The sequence below is a fragment of the Alligator mississippiensis genome, chromosome 4, assembly GCF_030867095.1.
Source record: "Alligator mississippiensis isolate rAllMis1 chromosome 4, rAllMis1, whole genome shotgun sequence".
NCBI lineage: Eukaryota > Metazoa > Chordata > Crocodylia > Alligatoridae > Alligator > Alligator mississippiensis.
This window is the reverse complement of record NC_081827.1, coordinates 177,304,500-177,325,129: the sequence shown is the minus strand read 5'-3', so window position 1 is coordinate 177,325,129 and position 20,630 is coordinate 177,304,500. Positions and strand designations below refer to the sequence as shown.

Sequence of the window (20,630 nt, the reverse complement as noted above, 5' to 3'; positions counted from 1 at the left end):
TGTAGCAAATGACTCCTTCATAAGATAGTCGAGTGCACGTGTAATCAACGATGCTTTATGGTGGAGCTAATTCCTAGATTCATAGATGTTAGGGTCAGAAGGGATCTCAATAGATCATCGAGTCCGACCCCCTGCATAGGCAGGAAAGAGTGCTGGGTTTAGATGACCCCAGCTAGATGCCTATCTAACCTCCTCTTGAAGACCCCCAGGGTAGGGGAGAGCACCACCTCCCTTGGGAGCCCGTTCCAGATTTTGGCCACCCTAACTGTGAAGAAGTTCTTCCTAATGTCTAGTCTAAATCTGCTCTCTGCTAGCTTGTGGCCATTATTTCTTGTAACCCCCAGGGGTGCCTTGGTGAGTAAAGCCTCACCAATTCCCTTCTGTGCCCCCGTGATGAACTTATGGGCAGCCACAAGGTTGCCTCTCAACCTTCTCTTGCGGAGGCTGAAAAGGTCCAGGTGCCCTAGTCTCTCCTCATAGGGTTTGGCCTGCAAGCCCTTAACCATATGAGTGGCCCTTCTCTGGACCCTCTCCAGGTTATCCACATCCCTCTTGAAGTGTTGCGCCCAAAACTGAACGCAGTATTCCAACTGCGGTCTGACCAGTGCCCGATAGAGGGGAAGTATTACCTCCTTGGTTCTGTTCATCATGCATCTGCTGATGCATGATAAAGTGCCATTAGCTTTTCTGATGACTTCGTCACACTGACGACTCATGTTCATTAGTCTACTCTGCAGTAAAACACGTGTAGATGCACCCACTTTGTCTAATGACTAAATAAAGTGGAGGGCAATAAAGAATCAGGCCCATGGTGCCAACAGCTAACATAATATTAATGTCTAAGCTACAATGTGTAAGTGGGTAATCATAAACAGGGAATGATATGTATTAAAATTTAAAGATCATCATTAAATGATTATGCTTACGATCTATGAAAAAGCTTGAATTCATCATAATGTGTTTGCAGTCATTACATGATCATTAAGAATCGATATGGTTATTTTATACATAATTGTGTGGCAAGTTCTGTATGAAATTCAACCTGTGCATAATTGTTCTTTCAACAATATCTAGTAACAAACAGATGGTTATTACAGGTCACTCTCTGACAGACAAACAATTCATTTCCATATTCATATCAAGCTAGAATCTTGAAATGAGCAATATATTTAGATCTGATGGACTGCTGAATATGAAAAACATCCCAAATTTGAAACTGGACCTTTCTAACAGAAGTTAGTAGCAGGTCACCAGCCGTTTTATTTAATTTCAATTATTTAAATGTCTTTACATATGTATGAAGCCTCAACTTTGAGAAATAAAGGTGAACTGAGATCATCACTTGAATATATGGGATATTACTCAGGAAAAGTGGAGAAGCTGTAACAGTATATTCTAGGCACATACAGTAACAGACAAAAGGGGATTGCAACCAATAGGTAATGTTCGCAATCATCGCTGTAGTGGCTTACTATTGATACAGAAATAATTTCTGGGAAGGTAATATAGTTGCGCCAGTCAAAATAACAGTCTAGTTTGTGAACAAAGGCTATTTTTTAAAGATAGACACATGACTCATGATGTTATGTATCAGATAGACAGGTCCAAATTTTCTTAAAAGTAATCCTATAAAAATGGAAGTCATGTAAAAAAAATGTATACAACTGCCAGCATTATATCAATTTTCAGTTTTTCACAAATTTTCAGTGATTTTCCCCAAAAAGTGTTATTAAAGCCCTTAATGATTTTATTACCTTAAAGGCACAATTTTCAGTAAGAACTGCCTGATTTTTGTTTGAAAAATATATATTGTTGATTTCTTTAAAAGCCTGCATTAAAGAAATGTAAAATATTGAGAGATTTTCTACAAGAAAGGTTGGAATACATCTGCTTGGAATCACAAGAAATAAAACAATTTTTACATTTTGACCGAAATCATGGCCCCATGTTTAACCTTACAAATACATGAATATAGAGAAAACTGGAGAGATCCCACTGAAGTGCATCTGCTTCATATAACAGCACCATAAAAAGTTTTGCTAAACTGCTTTTGACAGATTAATATGAACACCACCAGCACCCCCCCCCCCCAAAAAAAGAAAAACTCAGTTATTGCACACAGAAAATGGCTTATGGAAGTAAAGTAACCATTCTATCAACCTTGCTTTTTAGTCTCATTTACCCTTTACTGGAGATTATAAAGCTAGTATTTCAATAACAAAATATACAAAACCAAAGTCACACCCATGGTCTTAATCCACAATAGTTACTAGTTTTAGGTGAACACATCAAAATAGTTTACCCAAATATTTGTTTGAACTGCTCAACAGTATTGTGGCCCTTTTGTATTTACCTTCTGCAAATTTTCTAGTCAATATGTTACTGGCAGAAAATGTTCACAGAAACAGCAAATATGAGAGAATATTAACCACGTGTTCTTTCTGATTTAATTCGTCTCAATATTCTCACAGTGAACCTGTTTCAGTTATGGCCCTCCAATCAGAGGACAGACATATACCATGTAACCTGCATGTCTATTAAATAATGAACAACACAGTTTGAATTTCAGATATTAAATACGTTCAACAAACTACTTGTGAATGATATACCAAAAACTGTACAGAAAACAGCTAAATAATGAAAAAAATATTTAAAAATTATAAATTGTTTGGAACAGAAAAATGGGAAACTATTAAATAAATTATTCACAGCAATCTATTTGACCAGCTCTAATATTCATTAGAAAACCTTTGTGCTTTTTAATTATGTTGGTGGTCTTTTTAAATATCATAATGATCTGTTAAGACAAGGTTTTTTGGGTGAATCTGATATCTTTTATGAGACCAACTTAAATAGTTAGAAAAAAAAAATGTCCAACTATTTAAGTTGGTCTCATAAAAGATATCAGATTCACCCAAAGAACCTTGTCTGCCTACGTACTTAGATCAACACGGCTACAACCTGCACCCCTGTAATGGTCTGTTAAGACACTTAATAGACATAACAGCTCACCTAAAGACTCTCATTGATAGGTATAAGGATTCATCAAATACAATCATATGCATTTAAATGACACAGCTGTAACAGCAATGAATATGGGTACAAGATGCTAGATTCCAAGGATTTTTTTAGCTGCAAGTAAGAAAAGTTGGGGGGAGGACACTGAAAATCACAAACAGGCAACATGCTCTCAAATTTCAGTGGTAAAGTAATAAGAAATCTTCTATATTTTCCAGGGCATGAAACGATGTCCCCAAGCAAATGTAAAAAGCAAGTTCTGTATTTTGAAACCAGGTATTATATACCATGTTCTGGCTAGTTTTGTTACCATATGAAAAGAGGAACAAATGAATCACAAGAATTCCCAAAGATGACTTTAGGGTGCCAGAAGGACAGAGGAGCTGTAAGTAAGATTTACCTATGTGATATGGTCCACAGCCCAGCACCATTGTTCCACGGTCATCAAATTTTACATCATGCTCCTAAGACAGGAATGGAGAGAAGTCATTAGGATCTGTACCCAGCAGCTCCAACTCTGCATTTATGAGAACAAATTGTTTTTCAAGTTCAGCCCATATCCAAAAGTAAGACATTCAGGGGATGTGTCTGATCTTAATTTGTTGCAGTGTAAGTTAGGGATAACAGGTAACACTACTGAAACTGATAGGAATTTTACCTAACTGAGATGACACTCAGGGCCTCAGATTCTAGTTATCTGAAGTGCCAGAGTAACTCATGGATCTACACAGTTTCCTAATACCAAATGTCAGTATGCCAGTGTCGTTTTCATTGCAGAAGCTTGCACTACTAGTGCTTTGGCTATAACTGTAATATGCAGAGAGGACATGAGTGCTATCAATACAGGTTCCCTCACTAACACTAAAATGCACTACATCAATATTTAAAGAGGAAAAAAGTTCTACCCGGCTCCAGTGGATTAGGCATCACATCATCTGAAACAGTAACCTGCTGCCAAGAATGAGAATTAATTGCAGTGTCTCTAGGGTCTAATCAGGGAGGGAAAAGATATTAGAATACACAGCAACTATACTATGTGACAGGACTTACCTGTCCATTGTATGTGATATAGAGGTAGTTAGTTAATGCAGGGTATTCTGCTGCCAGTGTGTCAATCTGTAAAAGTGAAAAAAAGAGAAATTGACCAGTTTATGAGTTTTCTTTTGGTCATTTTCTGTTCTTTTCCTTCTCGTGACCTATTTCTATCCAGCCACTCACACACTGCTTCTTGCCACCTCCTTCCCAGAAAGGGAAATTTTACATGCTAAAAGGCAAAGCACTTTCCAATTTTCAACCATTTTCATTACTCCCCACTGAGAGCCTAAATACTTGTGAGTAATGAATAACATGGCCTTATGTTGTTAGCACTATATAGAAGAATATCCTGCTCACTCATTACTATTATTAATACAACTAGTACTCTGTGGTTCTAGGAGAAGTGTAAGTATTGTTGCCACAAATGCAGTCATAAGTGGAATGGCCTTATTAAGGATATTTGGCACACAAGTAAATTTAGCACTGCAGTGCCATATGCAAAAAATACAGTATAAAGCAGGCCAACTTTGTGGAGGCTAGGTGAGGACATGGAAAGCAAACAGCAGCTGGGGAGCAGAAGAATATCTGACATCTGGAACTGGACTGGAAGATACAGATGGGCTCTCTGCACACGTTCAAGAACATCCAGTGATTTTTTTTAAAGGACAAAACCAGCTGGTAGCTCTTTAGTATCAGCATCCCTTAAATGAGAGGCAAAACGACAATGGAACACCTATGAAAGCACTTGTGACATCGTCATGAATACCAGATGAGCTCATTATACTCAGTACTATCACAATGAATACTAAATGAACCCATAATGATGGGACACTTAAAATAAAGTATTACCCTGTAAAAAGTTACTACCAAGAAAGTGAGATTATACTTTTCACGGTCACAGTGTAGTGGGCCAGCATTGGTATTCTCCACCTTTCACAATTCCCTGCAGCTAAATGGCAAGGTTTCAATCTGGGCCACCCAGAAGGAGAGAGAAAACATTTTGTGTTTCTCTGGGGAGGCTAATACAAGCAGCACATTTTTACTCAGCCCACTGTTTCAAGTTGTTGCATTAAGGTCCGCAACATAGGATTTGGAGCTGGAAGGTTGGAGGCAGGAGGCAGTAGAAGTAAAACACAAGAGTGAAATCCTGGCTTCGCTGATTTCAGTGGAGCCAAGATTCCATCCTCAAATTTGCATCTCCATGTAGTTTCTACAGGCATATCAATCTCATGTTACCTGAATCAACAGAAGTCCCCACCCTACTAGCAATGCTGCCAAGGCAGTTATGCTTCATACTGTACCTGTTTCACCCAAGGCATTATGTTCTTCTTCACCCTTAGCTGACGGCTCTGGGCCTCAGTCACTCCCAAGCATTTCCCAATCTGTTTATCTGAGAAGCCAATCTGTTTGGCCCTCCTCAATGTTTCTTCTGGAATTGAGTCACTAGGATAAATATAGTAGAAAAAATATATAGCACTTTCTGGTAACAGACATAAACCACATTTCTGCCTATATTCTCTGTGTTGCACCCTGGGACCCCTGCTATAAGAATGTATATGTATCAGGTGAAGAGAGAAACATAAGTGCTCAGTTCTGTACACAAGAAATTACATCTGCTTACCCTTTACAGAAGCTTTTAGTTAAAGTTTATAGGCTTATAATGAGGCATTGGACTCATGGCCCTCTCTCTCATATTCAGAGTCACTATGCTGAGCTAACAGAGAGCTCCTCTTTAGAAACTGATAATAAGCCTTGTCCTTTCCATGAGTGCTTCACTTGGGTGTAGCATCACACTTATATACAACAATCCAGTACAAGAGGACAGTGTTTGTTACCAATGACTCTTAAATGAACAAATAACTGATATGTGCCTGTTACCTTCCTTTTTCCAACTATTTGAGTCACTCTAATAAAAAATATTGGATTTACCCAAAGAACCTCGTCTGCCTATTACCTCCCTTCAACTTCAGTGCATCCACATCCTCACACCCACACTTTGTCTGACTCCCTCCTCCACTTTTTGTTTTTCTATTTGTTTTTCTTTTTTCATTTTAAGCTCAAACAGGTAGCAAACACCAGACAGACTCTGACCAGTGGTCTGCCTAGCCTAATATCTTGTCTTTAAGAGTGGCTTGATGATTTAGAGAAAGCTCTAAAGGAAGGAATTATGGAATGGCCTACTCAAGGGGTATCCCCCTTAACCCTTGTTAGTTTGTAATTGACATATTTGTCAAAGCATAATTTATCGCACCTACTATAATAGCAGTTCTCATTATTTATGTAAATGGCTAGTTCTTTAAAATTCCTGCTAATCACTTGGCATCAGCACTATCAAGTGGCAATGAGTTCCCAAGGTTCATTTGTAAAATAGGCACAGAAGTAAGCCCAATTTACTTTCTCCATCCCTTGTGCCATGATATATTTATTTTCAAATGAGATCTCTCAGCAACTCCTAGATTTTATTGTTCTTTCCACTTCTTCTCTGCTCAGGCACCTCACATGTTTTTGCGACTTTCCCCAGCTCTGTTGCTTTCTCTGACCATGTCTGCACCTTCTCAGCTGAACCTAATGTTTCTTGCCAGCTCTCTTTTTTGCATTTTTAATCTCCACTCCCATTGTCCCCTTCCATCACAAGCATCTGTGACATTCTTTGCCTCTGCCTTTCAGTCTGACAAAGTTTCTGTCTCTCTCTCTGATGTCTAAGCTATTTTTTCTAAGCAACGCTTTTGCAAAAACATAAAAAGCCTACATATTTTTCAGCACTTCTGCCTTTCATCTTCATTGCCAAGAGCATCCTTGCTTGCCCAATAAATCAATATTTTATGTGCAAGCAAGCACTGAATCAGGAAAGAGGAAATGATTAACAAACAAGCTATTTTCCTAAATCAGAGCTCTTGAATTATGTCCTTTGCTTTGTGGTATTTTTAAATAAATAGCATTATGTTATGTGAGGGGGAGGAGAGGGGAAAAGCTGGTTTGTTTGAATGATTCAGAAAGCTGAAGAACAAGAGAGGCATTGGGCTGAATTCTTCACACAGATTGGGCTAAATAAAGGGCTACTTTAAAATAGGTGTGTGCCCCAGGGCAGTCAACGTGGGTGGTAGACTGCTCTATGAACGGAGTGGGGAGCTAGGTACTCTTGAAGTCTAATCCCTACTCTAAACTCCTTCTGTGACCTATCCAAAGACACATCTTGTCTCTTTGGCTTCCCCATCTGCAGTATGAGATGATATGACTATGGGAGCTAGTATTGGCTTCTGAGTAGCAACATTTTAAAAAGATTAAATATGTTCAATTAATTCCTTGCTATTAGTGAAACTGTGGTTTGGAGCCTCTATCATGCTAGCAAAGGGTTCCATGCAGTAATGTCAGCTTTATCCCTTCAGGCCTCATTATCCAATACTGCTGTTTGCTAGCTGTGAGAGAGAAGGGACCTGCATGATCTAAAACTCACTGCAATAAATGGTGCACATAAGAATTCTAGAGAACAATCTACTCCTGCTGTATCTAGTGGCTTTGCTGAGATTTGTTTCCTCATAGACCAACTTCTTCAATGCAATATTCCCCTGCTCACCTAGGGCCAATCCTGTATATTCAGCTTATGAATTGCTTTCAAATAAAGAGCAGCCCAAAAAGCAAGTATAGAAAATGCCAATGCTGGATGCAGATTCGAAGCATGTTTGAAAAGCTTCTGCAGAGGGTAGTTTAATGTTTCGTGTGTCTAATCTGCAGCACAGAAATGCTTTCACAGAAGGGAAGAGACCAAATAACATTGCCCTAGTCTCTGGCAAAACAAATGCCCGCCATCACCAGCAATTAGCAAAGATGCATCTAAGTTCGATTTACCTCTTAGATGCTGTGTTGCCTAAGTATGAATGAGTGGACCTGACCCTAAGGAAATGAGTTTGTTGCTGCACATGCTCTCTCTCCTGTCTCTGGAAGACACAGGTCTGGGTGTCATTTGATTACTGACAGAGAAAGAAAATTGCCTTCATTTGCAGCTTGTTTCTATTCCATTTTTATATCCCATTATTATCATACAAAAAAGGGATCTTAGTCTTGAGAAGACACAATTCATTAGCCTGAGGCTAGTAACTTAGATAAGGTTAGAAGTCTGAGTAGTCAAACAAGAAGGTGACTGATTTCATAGAGGATGACATGAGTGACTAGGTAAGATATTGTACCCATGGGGCATGAAATATTATATTTTCTAATCTTCATTGTAACATAATTCTGGGGTGTTATAGAAAGGGAGTTTCAGAAGAATTCAGAAGGGGTATAGTAAAGACAAGAAATTGCCGTGTGGTCAAGTAAACAAGATGTAGTGGTAGCTGGATCAGAGAGTGTTTGAAAAGGTAGAATGAATATAGTATCTTCCAATTTTGTTACAGTGTATAAGTGTATGAAGTATAAAAAGGAGAAAACATACTTTATTCTAAGTGCATAGAAGGAGAGAGACCAGTAAAATTAATAAAATCCTGGCTCCAGTGAAGTTAATGGGAATTTTACCATCAACATTGACAGGGCCAGGATTTCATCATGGAACTAGGTGTGAACCAAACCCTTGGATTAAAATATTCCCAAACAATGTGAAGTATTTGAAATCCAGATGAAAATTTTGGAAATACCACAGGGCTAGATTGCCAACAGGTGTATTCAGGCTGTAAAACAAGCACTCATTTATACCAACTGAGTGTCTAGGCTGCATTAGAAAACTCTGAGCTAGTTGAAATCCAGATATGGATCCACATCTTTCAGGTTATATTGGCCTAATTCTACACAAAGTAACTTCACTGGGAAACTTTTGCTTATGTTCTCTTCAGTCACAAGAAATCAATGGAGGCACAGTTAGGCCAATGCTGAATGATTCAAAAAACCCCAGCCCAAGTGACTCATCTACATGAGACAAAAACAGGAGAAGCAAAAATCCCAGGCCTGCTGACTCCCTCCCTTTTTACCCAGAGGCGTGTATGAATCAAGGACAAAAATCTTCCAACTAAATGTCCTCACCGTTCTGTAACTGATTCTGAGACAAAGGGAGATTAAGTGGCAGCAATTTTAGCCTTCTCTAACACTTCATTTCCCACTATTTGCCTCCACAAAATGACAGTTTGACTTTCTAGAGCTTCAAACCAGACAATCAGACTTTTACACACTGCCATAATCATTTAACGGTTAGGCAGTGCAGCTCACTTCCCACAAAGCTAGGTCTCGTGTGTATATTGCAGTTTATAAACAATACAAGCCTTTTGCCAATCTCTCTCCTTCTCTTTTCAGGTTCCAGTGTGGATTTTTTGTTGTTGTTTTTGTTTAAATTTCTACCCTGTCATCTCTGAAACTCCATCCACTCTCACTACTTCTTCAATAATAAATGATAAAAGGAAATGGAATATATTCTCCTTAATGAGGAAATTTTCACCTGGCACAGAGGAACTGGGGAAATCTATTAACTGACTGGAGAAATGCCTTCAGCATTGCAATTACCAAGGGAGCCTGCATGTTTCAGTACGGTCCTTTCTTCCACTTGACTGGCTTTCATCTGATCCACCAGTTCAGGAGTAATACTAGACAATTGTGCTTGGAGGAAGCACCAGCTCCCATGTGAAAACGAGCGCTGCAGTTATTGGAGGAAGAGCTTTGCAGTGTGATTGCTAGCAGAGGTAGAGTGCAAGTGTGTGAAAAAGTCCAAACTTAGCCTGCGATTCAGGTAGGCACAGGTTTAAGTGAATCCACATGCAAGATGTCATTTACACATACATTTAAAGGATTTAATCATGCAGTTCAGGGGTTTTTCCTGAATTGGGGTCCAAGCCAGTAGCTAATGTGAGCATTTGAGGTATGCAAGTGCCCCATCATGTGAGATCCTATTCCACCCTGCACAAAACTTGAACATAAAAGGTGAGTGGGCCTGTCCCCTCCTCTTTCCTAGTTTTCTGTAATTGAATGATTGTCTTCACCCCAGGAGCAATTTATCTTGGCAAGGCTATTCCCAAGCATTCCCCTTCCAAATGCACTGCCCAGCTGCATCCACCAGGGGCAGATCCAGAGGGCATGTATGGGACAGTTGCACCCTCTTTTGGGCCACGTCATGGGAGTAGCAACCATGGACTTAAGTCCCTGGAGCAAGTAAGAATCCCCCCACCCCCCTTCTCCCTTCCTCTCCATGCTCAGCAGCTTCTCCTCTCTCCCCCCATTCCTCTTTCCCCTACCTGCTGCTTCCACAGTCCCTGGCTGACCCAAGGCGGTGGGGGTGGGGGGAATGGAGGGAGCTCCAAACCTACTCCTGCCCTACTCCAGCCGGGATGCATTGGGAGCCAGACTCAGCTGGGACAGTGGTGGCAGCAGGCAGGGTTGCCCTCCCTGCCTGGTCCCCCAGGTGTTCTCCACCAACACGGGGCAGGCATGGAAAAGGAGAATTCACCCACTGCTACCACTGTCCCTGGCCAAGCCCAGCTCCCCACAACCCTGGCTGGAGAAGGGCAGGAGTAGTCAGGACAGAGGTGGCAGTGGGTTGGTCCACAGGCACAAGTAGGGAGGAAGAGGAAGGGGAGGGGAAGGGAGGTACAGATGAGTGTGAGGGGAAGGGAAGGGGTGCCAAGAGCCGGAGCAGGAAAATTCTTACCTAATTCAGAGACTTAAAAAAAGTCCCAAGCTGCTGCTCCTGTGGCATGGTCAGCCTGTCCCAGGGGGAGGGAGGCTGAGAGGAGGGCATGAAGCCACTCCTGCCGTGCCAGTTGCGGCTCCTGCAGGCCCCCCCCACTTTTTTTTTTTAAATCCTGGGTCTGCCAATTGCACCCACCTTCACACTTCAAACAGAAGTATGCCTCTGAGGCTGCTGAGGGGTCACCCTCAGCTGCTGTTTTCAAGCACACTGTAGACAGAGATCCTGAGAGCGCCCAAAACCAAACCTTGTGCACAGGTTTACTCCTGGACTTGGAGGATGTGCAGGCACAGATAGGTGGCCAAGACATGCCACCATCAAGGTATAGACAAGCCCTGGTTTGAAGGTAAGATAAAAGCTTGTTACAAAAGTAGGTGTATTTCTAGTTTTTCAGGGACTCTAGCTAGATCACACTTAGCCTCCTAACAGGCAGAATAGGTTCTGGCCCCTGGTGTATTTAGCAATCCAGCTTGATTTCAGATTGGAATATTCCTTCTCTCTCATTTCCCACTGTCCCTCCACTACTACAAGGTTCAGAGCTATTTCCTTGATTGTTTCTGACATTTCACAAGATTTAGAATAAGCTGCAATTACGATAATGAGATCAGTGTAAAAATTGTCTCCTTGCCTCTTCTCTCAAGGAGACAGATTGTTACTATTTTTCCTCCGGAGAAACTCATGAGACGACTGACAAAAACGCCAGGAGCATTTAGGGAGTCGGGACATGTAAACCAACAACTCTCGCTCTCTCAACAGCAATCACTCTCTCATTCTACATCTTTGAGGGTCAGGTCCCAGGGCCAATAAATCTCATCGCAGAGATCTTGATTTAAGTAACATGAACCCTGCATTATTTCCATAGACCTAGACAGTTCACATATTGGAGGATAGGATGAGCTGAAAGAGCAATGCAGGCAAAAACAAAGCAAAGAAACAGGTCTCAATAGCCTTCTCAAATCCTATTTTTTAGCCCAGGTAAAGGAGCCAACTCAGTGGATTATTAGAACATGTAGAAATTTAGAAATAGAGAGATCAAATGGTTATATAAGGGAACACACATGTAAACATGTGTGCGACAAGCGCAAAGTGTATGCCAATGTATTTGGGGGCTTTGGAGAAAAATATGAATGTAAAATTATACACAATGCCTTTATAACACAAATCAAATTTCTCTGTATGATACTCATACAAAGCAAAAGGGCCAGGTCTGTTCAAGTACTATGTATTGCTACAACCAATACCCCTGAATATATATATATATATTTCTAATTTCTGCTAAATCAAACATTTTCCCTGCTGACTTCCATCCTTTCCACTGTGGTCAGAAAGGAAACATGTATCTGTCAGCCTTAATATCTTCTTTCTGAATAGTTAAAAGTGAATATCATACTTATGCTGTGCCAGCTCCTCATCTGGTGAAAGGCAATACAACCTTTTTGAATCTTGGTGGAGCTACTACAATACACACCAACTGAAGATCTAACCTACAATCCCTGATCCTTACTGGGAGCAGGTAGGCTCACTTCATATCTGCCTGCAAACTATAGCTCAAATCTATTTTTGAAGAGGGCAGGCATGTGGCACCCACCTACAAAGAATATGGTTTACTGATAACCCTCTGATCTTTTTTCCTCTGGACTCTTTCAGACTCCAAATGCAGGAACTCAGCTTTAATGCCAGTGGCTGTGATTTGCAGAAGCTTTGCTATGGAATGTTTTGAAGTCCAGTCATGCTTTCAGTGAGCCATTTTCAAACACATACTTTTTACAGTCCCAAGGACACGAGCTTGGAAAAGGAATTCCCAATAAATTACTTTCTGTTGACTTCTGGGCTAGGGACAGACATTCAAAAAGCCTGAGCCTGAATTGATTCAATCTTTGCAGGTTAATCTAACCTGCCTAGGCTGAATCAGCTTGTGACTGCACAGACATCCCCTCTGGACTGAAAAAATGCAGGCACATGCCTGCAGTGGCTCAGGCTAGAAGCTGTGGGGTGCTAGACCAGCCCTCCCTTCCCTTCTATAGTGTTGAGCTGAGGGGGAGCATGGCCAGGCCCCAGCAGGACACTTTGATTAGGGTGCCCCCCCCACACACACACACTGGTCAGCGAGGGAGCCAAAAGGGATTTAGTTACACTGCAGGGAGCATTTATCACTCCATCATCAAAACAAAAGGATTTCTCATTAGTTCAAGCTCTTCTTAAACATCTTGTTCCAAAGAAGAAACAAAGGGATATTACCAGCTACCTGTTGATTCGCTCCAAAAAGCCCTAAGTGGCACTGTCCTGTCTGTCTCGTCTCCCACAGCAGCAACCATAGCCAGCATCTGGTATGCTAACTAATGCTGAGAGGTGTCTTTTTAAGGCAGAGGGGAGGGGAGAATCCCTGCTTCAGCAGGGAGTGGTGAGGTGGGAAGCAGGAGGAAGCCTGTAATGTACCTGCAGTCTCTGTTGGAGCTGTACCCAGGGAGCAGAGGGGAGGGCTCAGCCCTGCTGGTTTGGAACAGAGTGCAGAGCCCCCAGAGTTGCAAATCATCTGGGATGCTGGAAGATTCTGATTTAACTTAAATCAGGAAGGGATCTGGGACAGATGCTGCATAAACTGGTTTGACCCAAATCAGTCAAGTCTGATACTATATTTAACCAGCTTCAGCCATTTTCAAACCAGTTTATGTGCACTGAACATCTGTTCCGTTACAGGTTTAAATCAGATTCTGATCACGTAAACCGGTTTATGTGTAATGTCTATCCCTAGCCCTGGAGGCCACTGAACAGAGTCCTATTAAAAATGCTCATCAGATCCCACCCCCACTTTGTCACCTCCTACTTTCCTATTCTGTACCCAATTAAGAGCCACAGGGTCTCCATTCAGGACTGCTGTTGTCCAGTCTTTATATGAGGAGTCATGTCACAGAAAAGCCACTTCTACTTATTATATGTTGATGTACATACATAACAAGCAATAGATTCTGAAAATTCCTCACGATCTCAGCACAAAAATCACTGAACACCCTATTATTAACTGGCAATGTGTGTCATCATTCCTCTGCTGGATTTAATTACACAACTGTAATATTTCAAGTAAAATTAACCAAAGCGGAAGGGTGGTTTTGGGATTAAGGCACTGAACTAGAACTCAAGAAATCTAAATTCAATTCTTTGCTCTATCCCAAAATCACTGGGTAACTCACTCAATCTCTGTGTTCCCTCAGCACTTCCTGCCCCCTCCCCCTCAACGAAATGGTCACAATACTTCCCACAAGATTTCTCACTCTCTCTGTTTACTCCATCAAGCACAAAGGAACCAAATTGTTTTATGGATTTAGAAAAAATTACACCAGAAAGGACCACTGCAGTTATCTAGTCATATTATATATGGCCCATATAACACAGGCCATAGGACTTCTCCCTTTAATTAATTCCTATTTGAATTTGAGTGGGCCCAGTCTGACTCTACTGAAAAAGAAAAATTACCATGAAAAATAAAGGGTCAAAACCCTAAAAACATTTCAAATCATGTAAGAACCAAGTAAAATGCACCTTCACCTCTCACCACCATGAAGTCCTCAAAATATGATGCTCCCACTTTCCCTTGAAACATCATGCCCATGGTATGCTGGGCTATTTTCCCATATTTCAAACCAAAAATATCAATGCTAGGAATAAACTCAAGGTGTAAAACTGCCTAAAAACGAATGCAAAAATCACCCTAAATGACATGGAAAATAATGTCTAGCATGCAGGCTAAAGAGAAAAGCCAATTGTCACTACTTGCTACTTTAACTAATAAAGCTAGATACATCAGTTTACATAAATATTGTTGGTGACTTATCACTAATCCTTTTGAGGCCCTGACATCTTTTTACGTTTCCAGACAATTTTAGCAGTCCCCTTAGCACTGGCAGAGCAGGGAAAAGGGAGGATGTGTGCAAATCCTCTGCAGATTTAAAATCAGTTCTGCTCCACTAAAGTGAAGCTATTCTGACTCACACTAGCTGATGAGTCTGCACAGGATCCGGTTTTTATGCATATTGAGCTCACAAGTAATGTTGGATACAGTTAATGGCAGACACTAATCAAGCACTTGGATATCTAGTGGGATTTTTCAGTGATGTCTTCCTGTTTTGGGGCCATGTGTCCCATTGCCTTTAAAAGGAGGTTTTGCTCCCAGGTCCTCTCTTTGCTAATGAAGCTGAGATGACCAGTTCAAATAGAAACTTTACTTTACATCAACACTACCTACACAAGCTGAGGGTTCTCATTCTGGCTGTTAATTGTGAGTTAGGGTTTCTGATGACAACTCATGTTCTGGGATGTTAGGATAGTATCAGAACCCCTCACTAGTATTATGGGACTGGTTAAAAGAGAGTAAATGAAGCCCATAACCTATAACCCTTGCCTTAAAATAATATTTCTTTGTCATCTCTTCCCCTCACACTGGGTCTAATGTACCCTTCCTAGAGCTCTGAGAATACACAGCAAGTCTTGTTTATCCATGCTACTCCCTTTCTCCTACTTCTTAGTTCCTTGCTTTGCAGTCATCTGAGCCACAGAGAGCTGGATGTGACTCATCCATATTTCCCCTTGGTCATTTCATGGTATTGAGAAAGCCTAAAAATGTCACTGCAAGGCCCTTTCCCTTCCTTCTTCCCTAAGACTAAAAATTTGAGTTTGAGGTTGAACTGTTCTATCTATCTTACAGTGCATTAGGAGCAGACAGAAGTGACAATTTTCATCCAATCTGGCCCCTGAAAGCACTACAGATGTGACCAAACACAAGTGCACAGCTGCAGAGCACTTTAAAAGGGCCCAATCCTGTGACAATCTGAACCCTCATTAAATAAGTGTTCAGATAAAGACACTCCAAAGCAGAGCACCTTCATTAACTTTCATTTGTGTCCACCAGGAGCCAGGCTCAGCTGATGCAGCTCAGCCCTGCTCCCCACACTGTTTTCAGAATGGGAGGGGTGGAAGGGGGTGGAGGGAGCTTGTTCTGTGGGTTGCCCAGCCGGTGCTCGAGGGTAAGCTGGGTGGATTGGAGACCCCCAAGGTGGCTGGGGCAACCCCAGAACAAACCTCCTTCCCTTGCCTTCTCCCCCTCCCATCCTGAGAAAGAATGGAAGCTGGGAAAGGGGGGCAGAGCCAGGGAAGAGACTGCCTCTCTCTCTCTGAATCGGCTCCAAAGTAGAGCTTAATCACCTACATTCCTGATCGAACAGCAAACATCTTTTGGGTCAGGAAGATTGTTCTTACTTATGACACTTCCTGTGTAGTGCCATGAGTTAATGCCGGGACCTGCACTTCTGTCTGTGCCTTTTATTGCACTACTGCTCACAGCTGTATTCACCACTCTGTAAAAATGAATTCACACTTGTCTAGAATGCTATGAAGGTTATTCTTGCTGAGTACTTGTCCAGCCACAAGAATGCAATTAACAAAGGAAATGGTTAAAAGAGAATGCAACTACCTACCGAAGAGGCCGTCAGTCTCTACAAAATTAGAGGAACATCTTTGAAGCTCAGGAGTCTCTGCTACTGTCCTTGGGCACACCACCCTCTTGTAAGCCATGCTAAAATGATCATTTCAAAAATTAGATGACTACCCATTGTTCACCTGGAGATGGAGTGTATCACCTGACGCAACTTAACGTCAGATCACAAGGCAGAAAGCAAATTTAAAGCAGAATGCATTGGCAGCATCAGCTAAACAGCACCATGAAAATCATAAAGCATCACATGCATGGGCATAATGTAAATCTACATTTGCCTCCAATGAAGTGCTGCGTAAAAGGGAATAAGAGTTGTGATTAACCGGCAGATATCCTATACCAAGATTTTAGAAGGTAAGTAAATTTGTTTTTTCAATGTCTCTTCTCCCTACATAAATTTGGCCAGGTGTATATATGGGGGAAAAGTTGCTTACAGATTAGAACTGTTTTCCCCATAATATCATCTTCCATGCTAACTTTCATGAATGGAAAGAGTCCCCTGTCTAAATCCACAAAGCTGCTATGTTACCCCCTAAATCTATCTTTATAATCCATCTATACCGTGATGATTAACCAGTGTCTAGGGCTTGCAAGAAGTCAGTATTCTGTGACTGCTGCTTACTGAACTAATCACTACAGTTTTACTGTTCCCTTGTGCTCCCCCATCCACTGCTTGTGCTCTCCTGAGGTTTCTTGCCAAATAATCTGATTGTGAGCTCTCTGCAGCAGGAACCAGCTAACTGTTACGTTGTCAGTACCTGACCACTAATTGAAGGCCTTTATGTACTGCTGGCATATGAACAATAATAAAAACTGTGGAATAAATAGGCTTATAGCTAGCAAAGCTGCCTGGTAGCCGGACAGTTGCTTTTGGTTACAGCTAGTGCATTTAAACAACAGGAAGGTTTAACATGATGACCATGTCACAGCACATTATTTTCAATTGGAAATAATCCCACAGCACAGGTAAGGGTAAAACTGGAGGTGCTAGTGACTGAAAACAGCTGGCTGCAGGGAGAGTACACATGAGCCAAGTCCCATTTGCATCACTCAGTTAACTTTTCTTTGGCTATAGTGCAGATGTGTTGCCTGACATGACTCACTAGCCTAGTCCCTTTAGTTCAGGTCGCAATACCTTACACATGCTGTTGGTACTTGTGCCAATGTTTTCTCATAATCTATCTAAGCAGTTTCTTTCTTCACATTGCTTCCTATAGCTTCACTCTCCTACCTTCCCAACCTGCATGCTCATGCAGCTGGATAACTGGTTATATGAGATTTCCTGACTGGGCACATATGGACAGTCCCTGATCCTCAGCTGGTGAAAATCCAATCCACTGAAGCTAGAGAGGATACACTGATTTACACCAGCAGGTGATCTGACCCAATGACAATCATAACATTGTTTTAAACTGTATGTCTCAATTTATAATTGAGTTATTGCTTTAACTAGTACATAAAAATACAAGCTTACACTCTGGACCACCCACTTTGATTTGAATACTTCTCAAGTCAGGCCTGGTACAAGAAATAAGGGAGAGGAAAGGTACAGCTAGAGACTGTAGCTTGGTGATGGGCAGCTGGCAAATGTAACAGACACACAAAAATAGATCACCTACAGATCTGTATAAAACAGCTGAGGCTACCTAGCCCCTGGCTGCCTTGATATCGATTCAGTGATGAGTGCTGCTCCTCTGCACACAGAGGTTGCACAGGTTTGCACGCTGAGTGCTGAAACAGAGAGTGCTGCTGGGCAGCACAATGGAACAACATGCAGGAAACAAGCTACATCCTTTTCCCTGCCACTTTGTCATTGTTTGCAGTTTCCAGATTCATGGGATTCAGGTCTACATTATCCCAACAAGGAAAGAGGTTTCTTGCTTCTATCCTTCCTGCTCCCACAGACCTACCACACACAGTATTTTGCCATATCTAGCATGTCAAAATGCATCCTTTCACCATTCTTTCTGCTGTATCTTCCCTTTACATCTACAGCGTGTAAGGGTGTGAGTACATATGTAAATGCAGAGCCAGCTCCACAGCCAGTGCATCTGATTTGTAGAGCATGGGATTTCCCAGCACATTTGGATAGTGGCTCTATACTATCTTCCCCCTTTCAGCCCCTGATATAGAGAGCTCGGCTTGGTGGCGTGGGGAGAGGTCAGGGTTGAGGAAGAGATGACATGGCCAGATTTTTGCTTTGCTCTGGCAATTACTGGCTGACTTGGGCACATACAGCCACCATGAGTCAAAACAGCACCAGAACTGTTCTAACTTGCTGTGGGGAACAGGAAGACTCAGGCAGTCCATGGTTGGTCTAAGGAAGCACAAACGTGTCATTGAGCTGTTTTTACCCACTTACACTGGGTTCACCTCAACTGATATGCATTGTATATCCTCAGATTGTTGATACAGATAAATCTGTATAAAGAATGGACTTGTTAATGAAATGGCTCTTTGGATAACCTCTGCATTCATGTTCCTGGGCTGCCATCATTTTTGATGGTCTGATTTTTGATGGTCAATGAGGCATATATCAGAATGAAAAATAAAACAATCAGCTCCTGTAAATACATATAAGAAAGTCCCAGGAGGATAACTTTTGTCTACACATAATAGCTGAGCCTGCTCTCAGCTAATAATGGTTCAGAGTGGTCATGGTGGACTGCCAGTCAGAAATCTAGGGTTTTCTTTTCAGTTTCCTACACTAATTACCTTGGGAAAAAATCACTTAGCACCATGCCTCAACTAACTCATCTTTGTGAGGAGTGTAATAATTCAAATGCCTATCTCAGAAGCACCGGTACTTAAAGAACCGTTAATTCATTGGTAAAATAGCTCAAGTTCTGGCCATAAATCAGTACAGCTCCATTAACTTCAGCCAAGTGACGCTGGTTACACCAAGTGAGGATGACCAGCACTTGCAGAGTGCTTTGAAATCTCAGAGGCATTCATTCCGGAGTATTCTAATTGCAGTTGTACCCTACAGAACAATGGATAAATACATTAGTTCTGTATAAACAGTCCTTTATATAGATTATACTTTTTTAAAAGAAACTCAAGAAAAAAAAAAGTACATGACATGGGAGTTAGAGAGTAATTACACGAACTGAACAATAACGGATGACCAGGCACCTTCTTCTCTTTGTCATTTATCTATAACTTTTTATTTTTGCTCAGCTACAATCCCATCTCACTTAACTCAGGGAAACAAAAGCTACTCAATTAAAAATGCACAGCTTGTCAAAGAAACAGACCTTAGAGCAGATGAAAGCATCTTTCAGAAGTAATATCTTGTACATTTCTACTGAGTCTCTCTATACATGATGTACCACATACCATGAGTTTCCAGCACCCTCACGTGGTTCAACAGTAGTAGTTCAACAAGCATTCAAAATGCAAGAGAAAAGGAGGCAATGGAGCAGCCAATAATTCAGCAAGGAGGTTCTGTTGGCCTCGTAAACCATGAAAGGAAAGCTCTAGTCAGCAAAGGCTAGGGCTGATATATAGCTGAGTGCTTCAATTTTCTGCCATCTATTGAGGTTCCTTTTATACAGCCATTTTTTTTTTTTTTAAAGCAGAAGATTTATATTTAAATATGTCTGAAAACACAGCTGTTCTAAAGTGAGATGGGAAAGCATCACACACTGCATGTTTGCAGCAAAGCAAATAGTTTAAAAAGCAATCATCCAGGTTTAAAATGCACTTTGTCTGACTCTTGGATGGAAAAGTTCAGAAGAAGCTATTGAGAGACTTAGGGCTATAAGGTCGACATGTCCTAGCAATGCAAATGTGGCCTCTAGTTATGTGTCAGGCAACTCTAGCTTTGAAACTACATCAAGGACTCTCAAAATCCAGTTGGTATTTCCAGAATCCTTAAGATAAGCCAAGACTATCAAAATTCATTTACGCCTAGAGAAGCATTTTTCTATGTAACGACAGAGGAGTATTCTCAGAGAGCACTTCCGCTGTATAGGCAGCCTCTTACTGCACCAGGTTTAAGGCAATTCAGGCTGCACTGCGGACCGATATACACTTTTCAGCAGAGATCACATTTGTGACCATGGCCTGCAACTGACTACCAATACAAAGATTCCAAGAGGAAAAGCTGCGTCCTTACCTACTGAATTTCTTCAGGTTCTTCTCCATGTTCACAATATCACGCATCTTATATAGGAACCACTTGTCAATGGCCGTGAGTCCATGAATATCATCCACTGGAACATTATCATACAAGGCCTGCCAAAAAAAAGGAGACCATCAGCCAGATGCTTTAAATAAGCATCATAAATAGAATAACTAGTGTGTTTGGAAATATGTAGTGATTATTCTTAGCTATAGGTCCATTCCTACAGTCACTTCTGAAGAGATATCAGTGAATGAGGCTTTGATCTGAATAAGGAGTATAGTTTGGCTTTCAGTGAAGTGGCT

General features: G+C 41.3%; 1 protein-coding gene and 1 long non-coding RNA gene across 2 annotated transcripts in view; one reads left to right on the top strand and one right to left on the bottom strand.

Annotated features, from left to right (window-relative positions):
* The window catches only part of CPS1 (carbamoyl-phosphate synthase 1), a 144,346-nt gene that overhangs the window by 47,583 nt on the left and 76,133 nt on the right, over positions 1-20,630 (bottom strand). The window contains exons 21-24 of the mRNA XM_006276652.3: positions 20,320-20,438; positions 5,355-5,496; positions 4,069-4,134; positions 3,419-3,482 (exon numbers count right to left, since the gene is read on the bottom strand). Of these exons, the coding sequence (XP_006276714.2) occupies positions 3,419-3,482; positions 4,069-4,134; positions 5,355-5,496; positions 20,320-20,438 (391 nt within the window). The remainder of the gene's footprint in view (positions 1-3,418; positions 3,483-4,068; positions 4,135-5,354; positions 5,497-20,319; positions 20,439-20,630) is intronic.
* LOC132250360 (uncharacterized) lies at positions 15,628-17,681 on the top strand. Its single transcript, XR_009462038.1, has 2 exons — positions 15,628-16,553; positions 17,417-17,681. It is a non-coding gene; the product is annotated as an uncharacterized LOC132250360 (long non-coding RNA).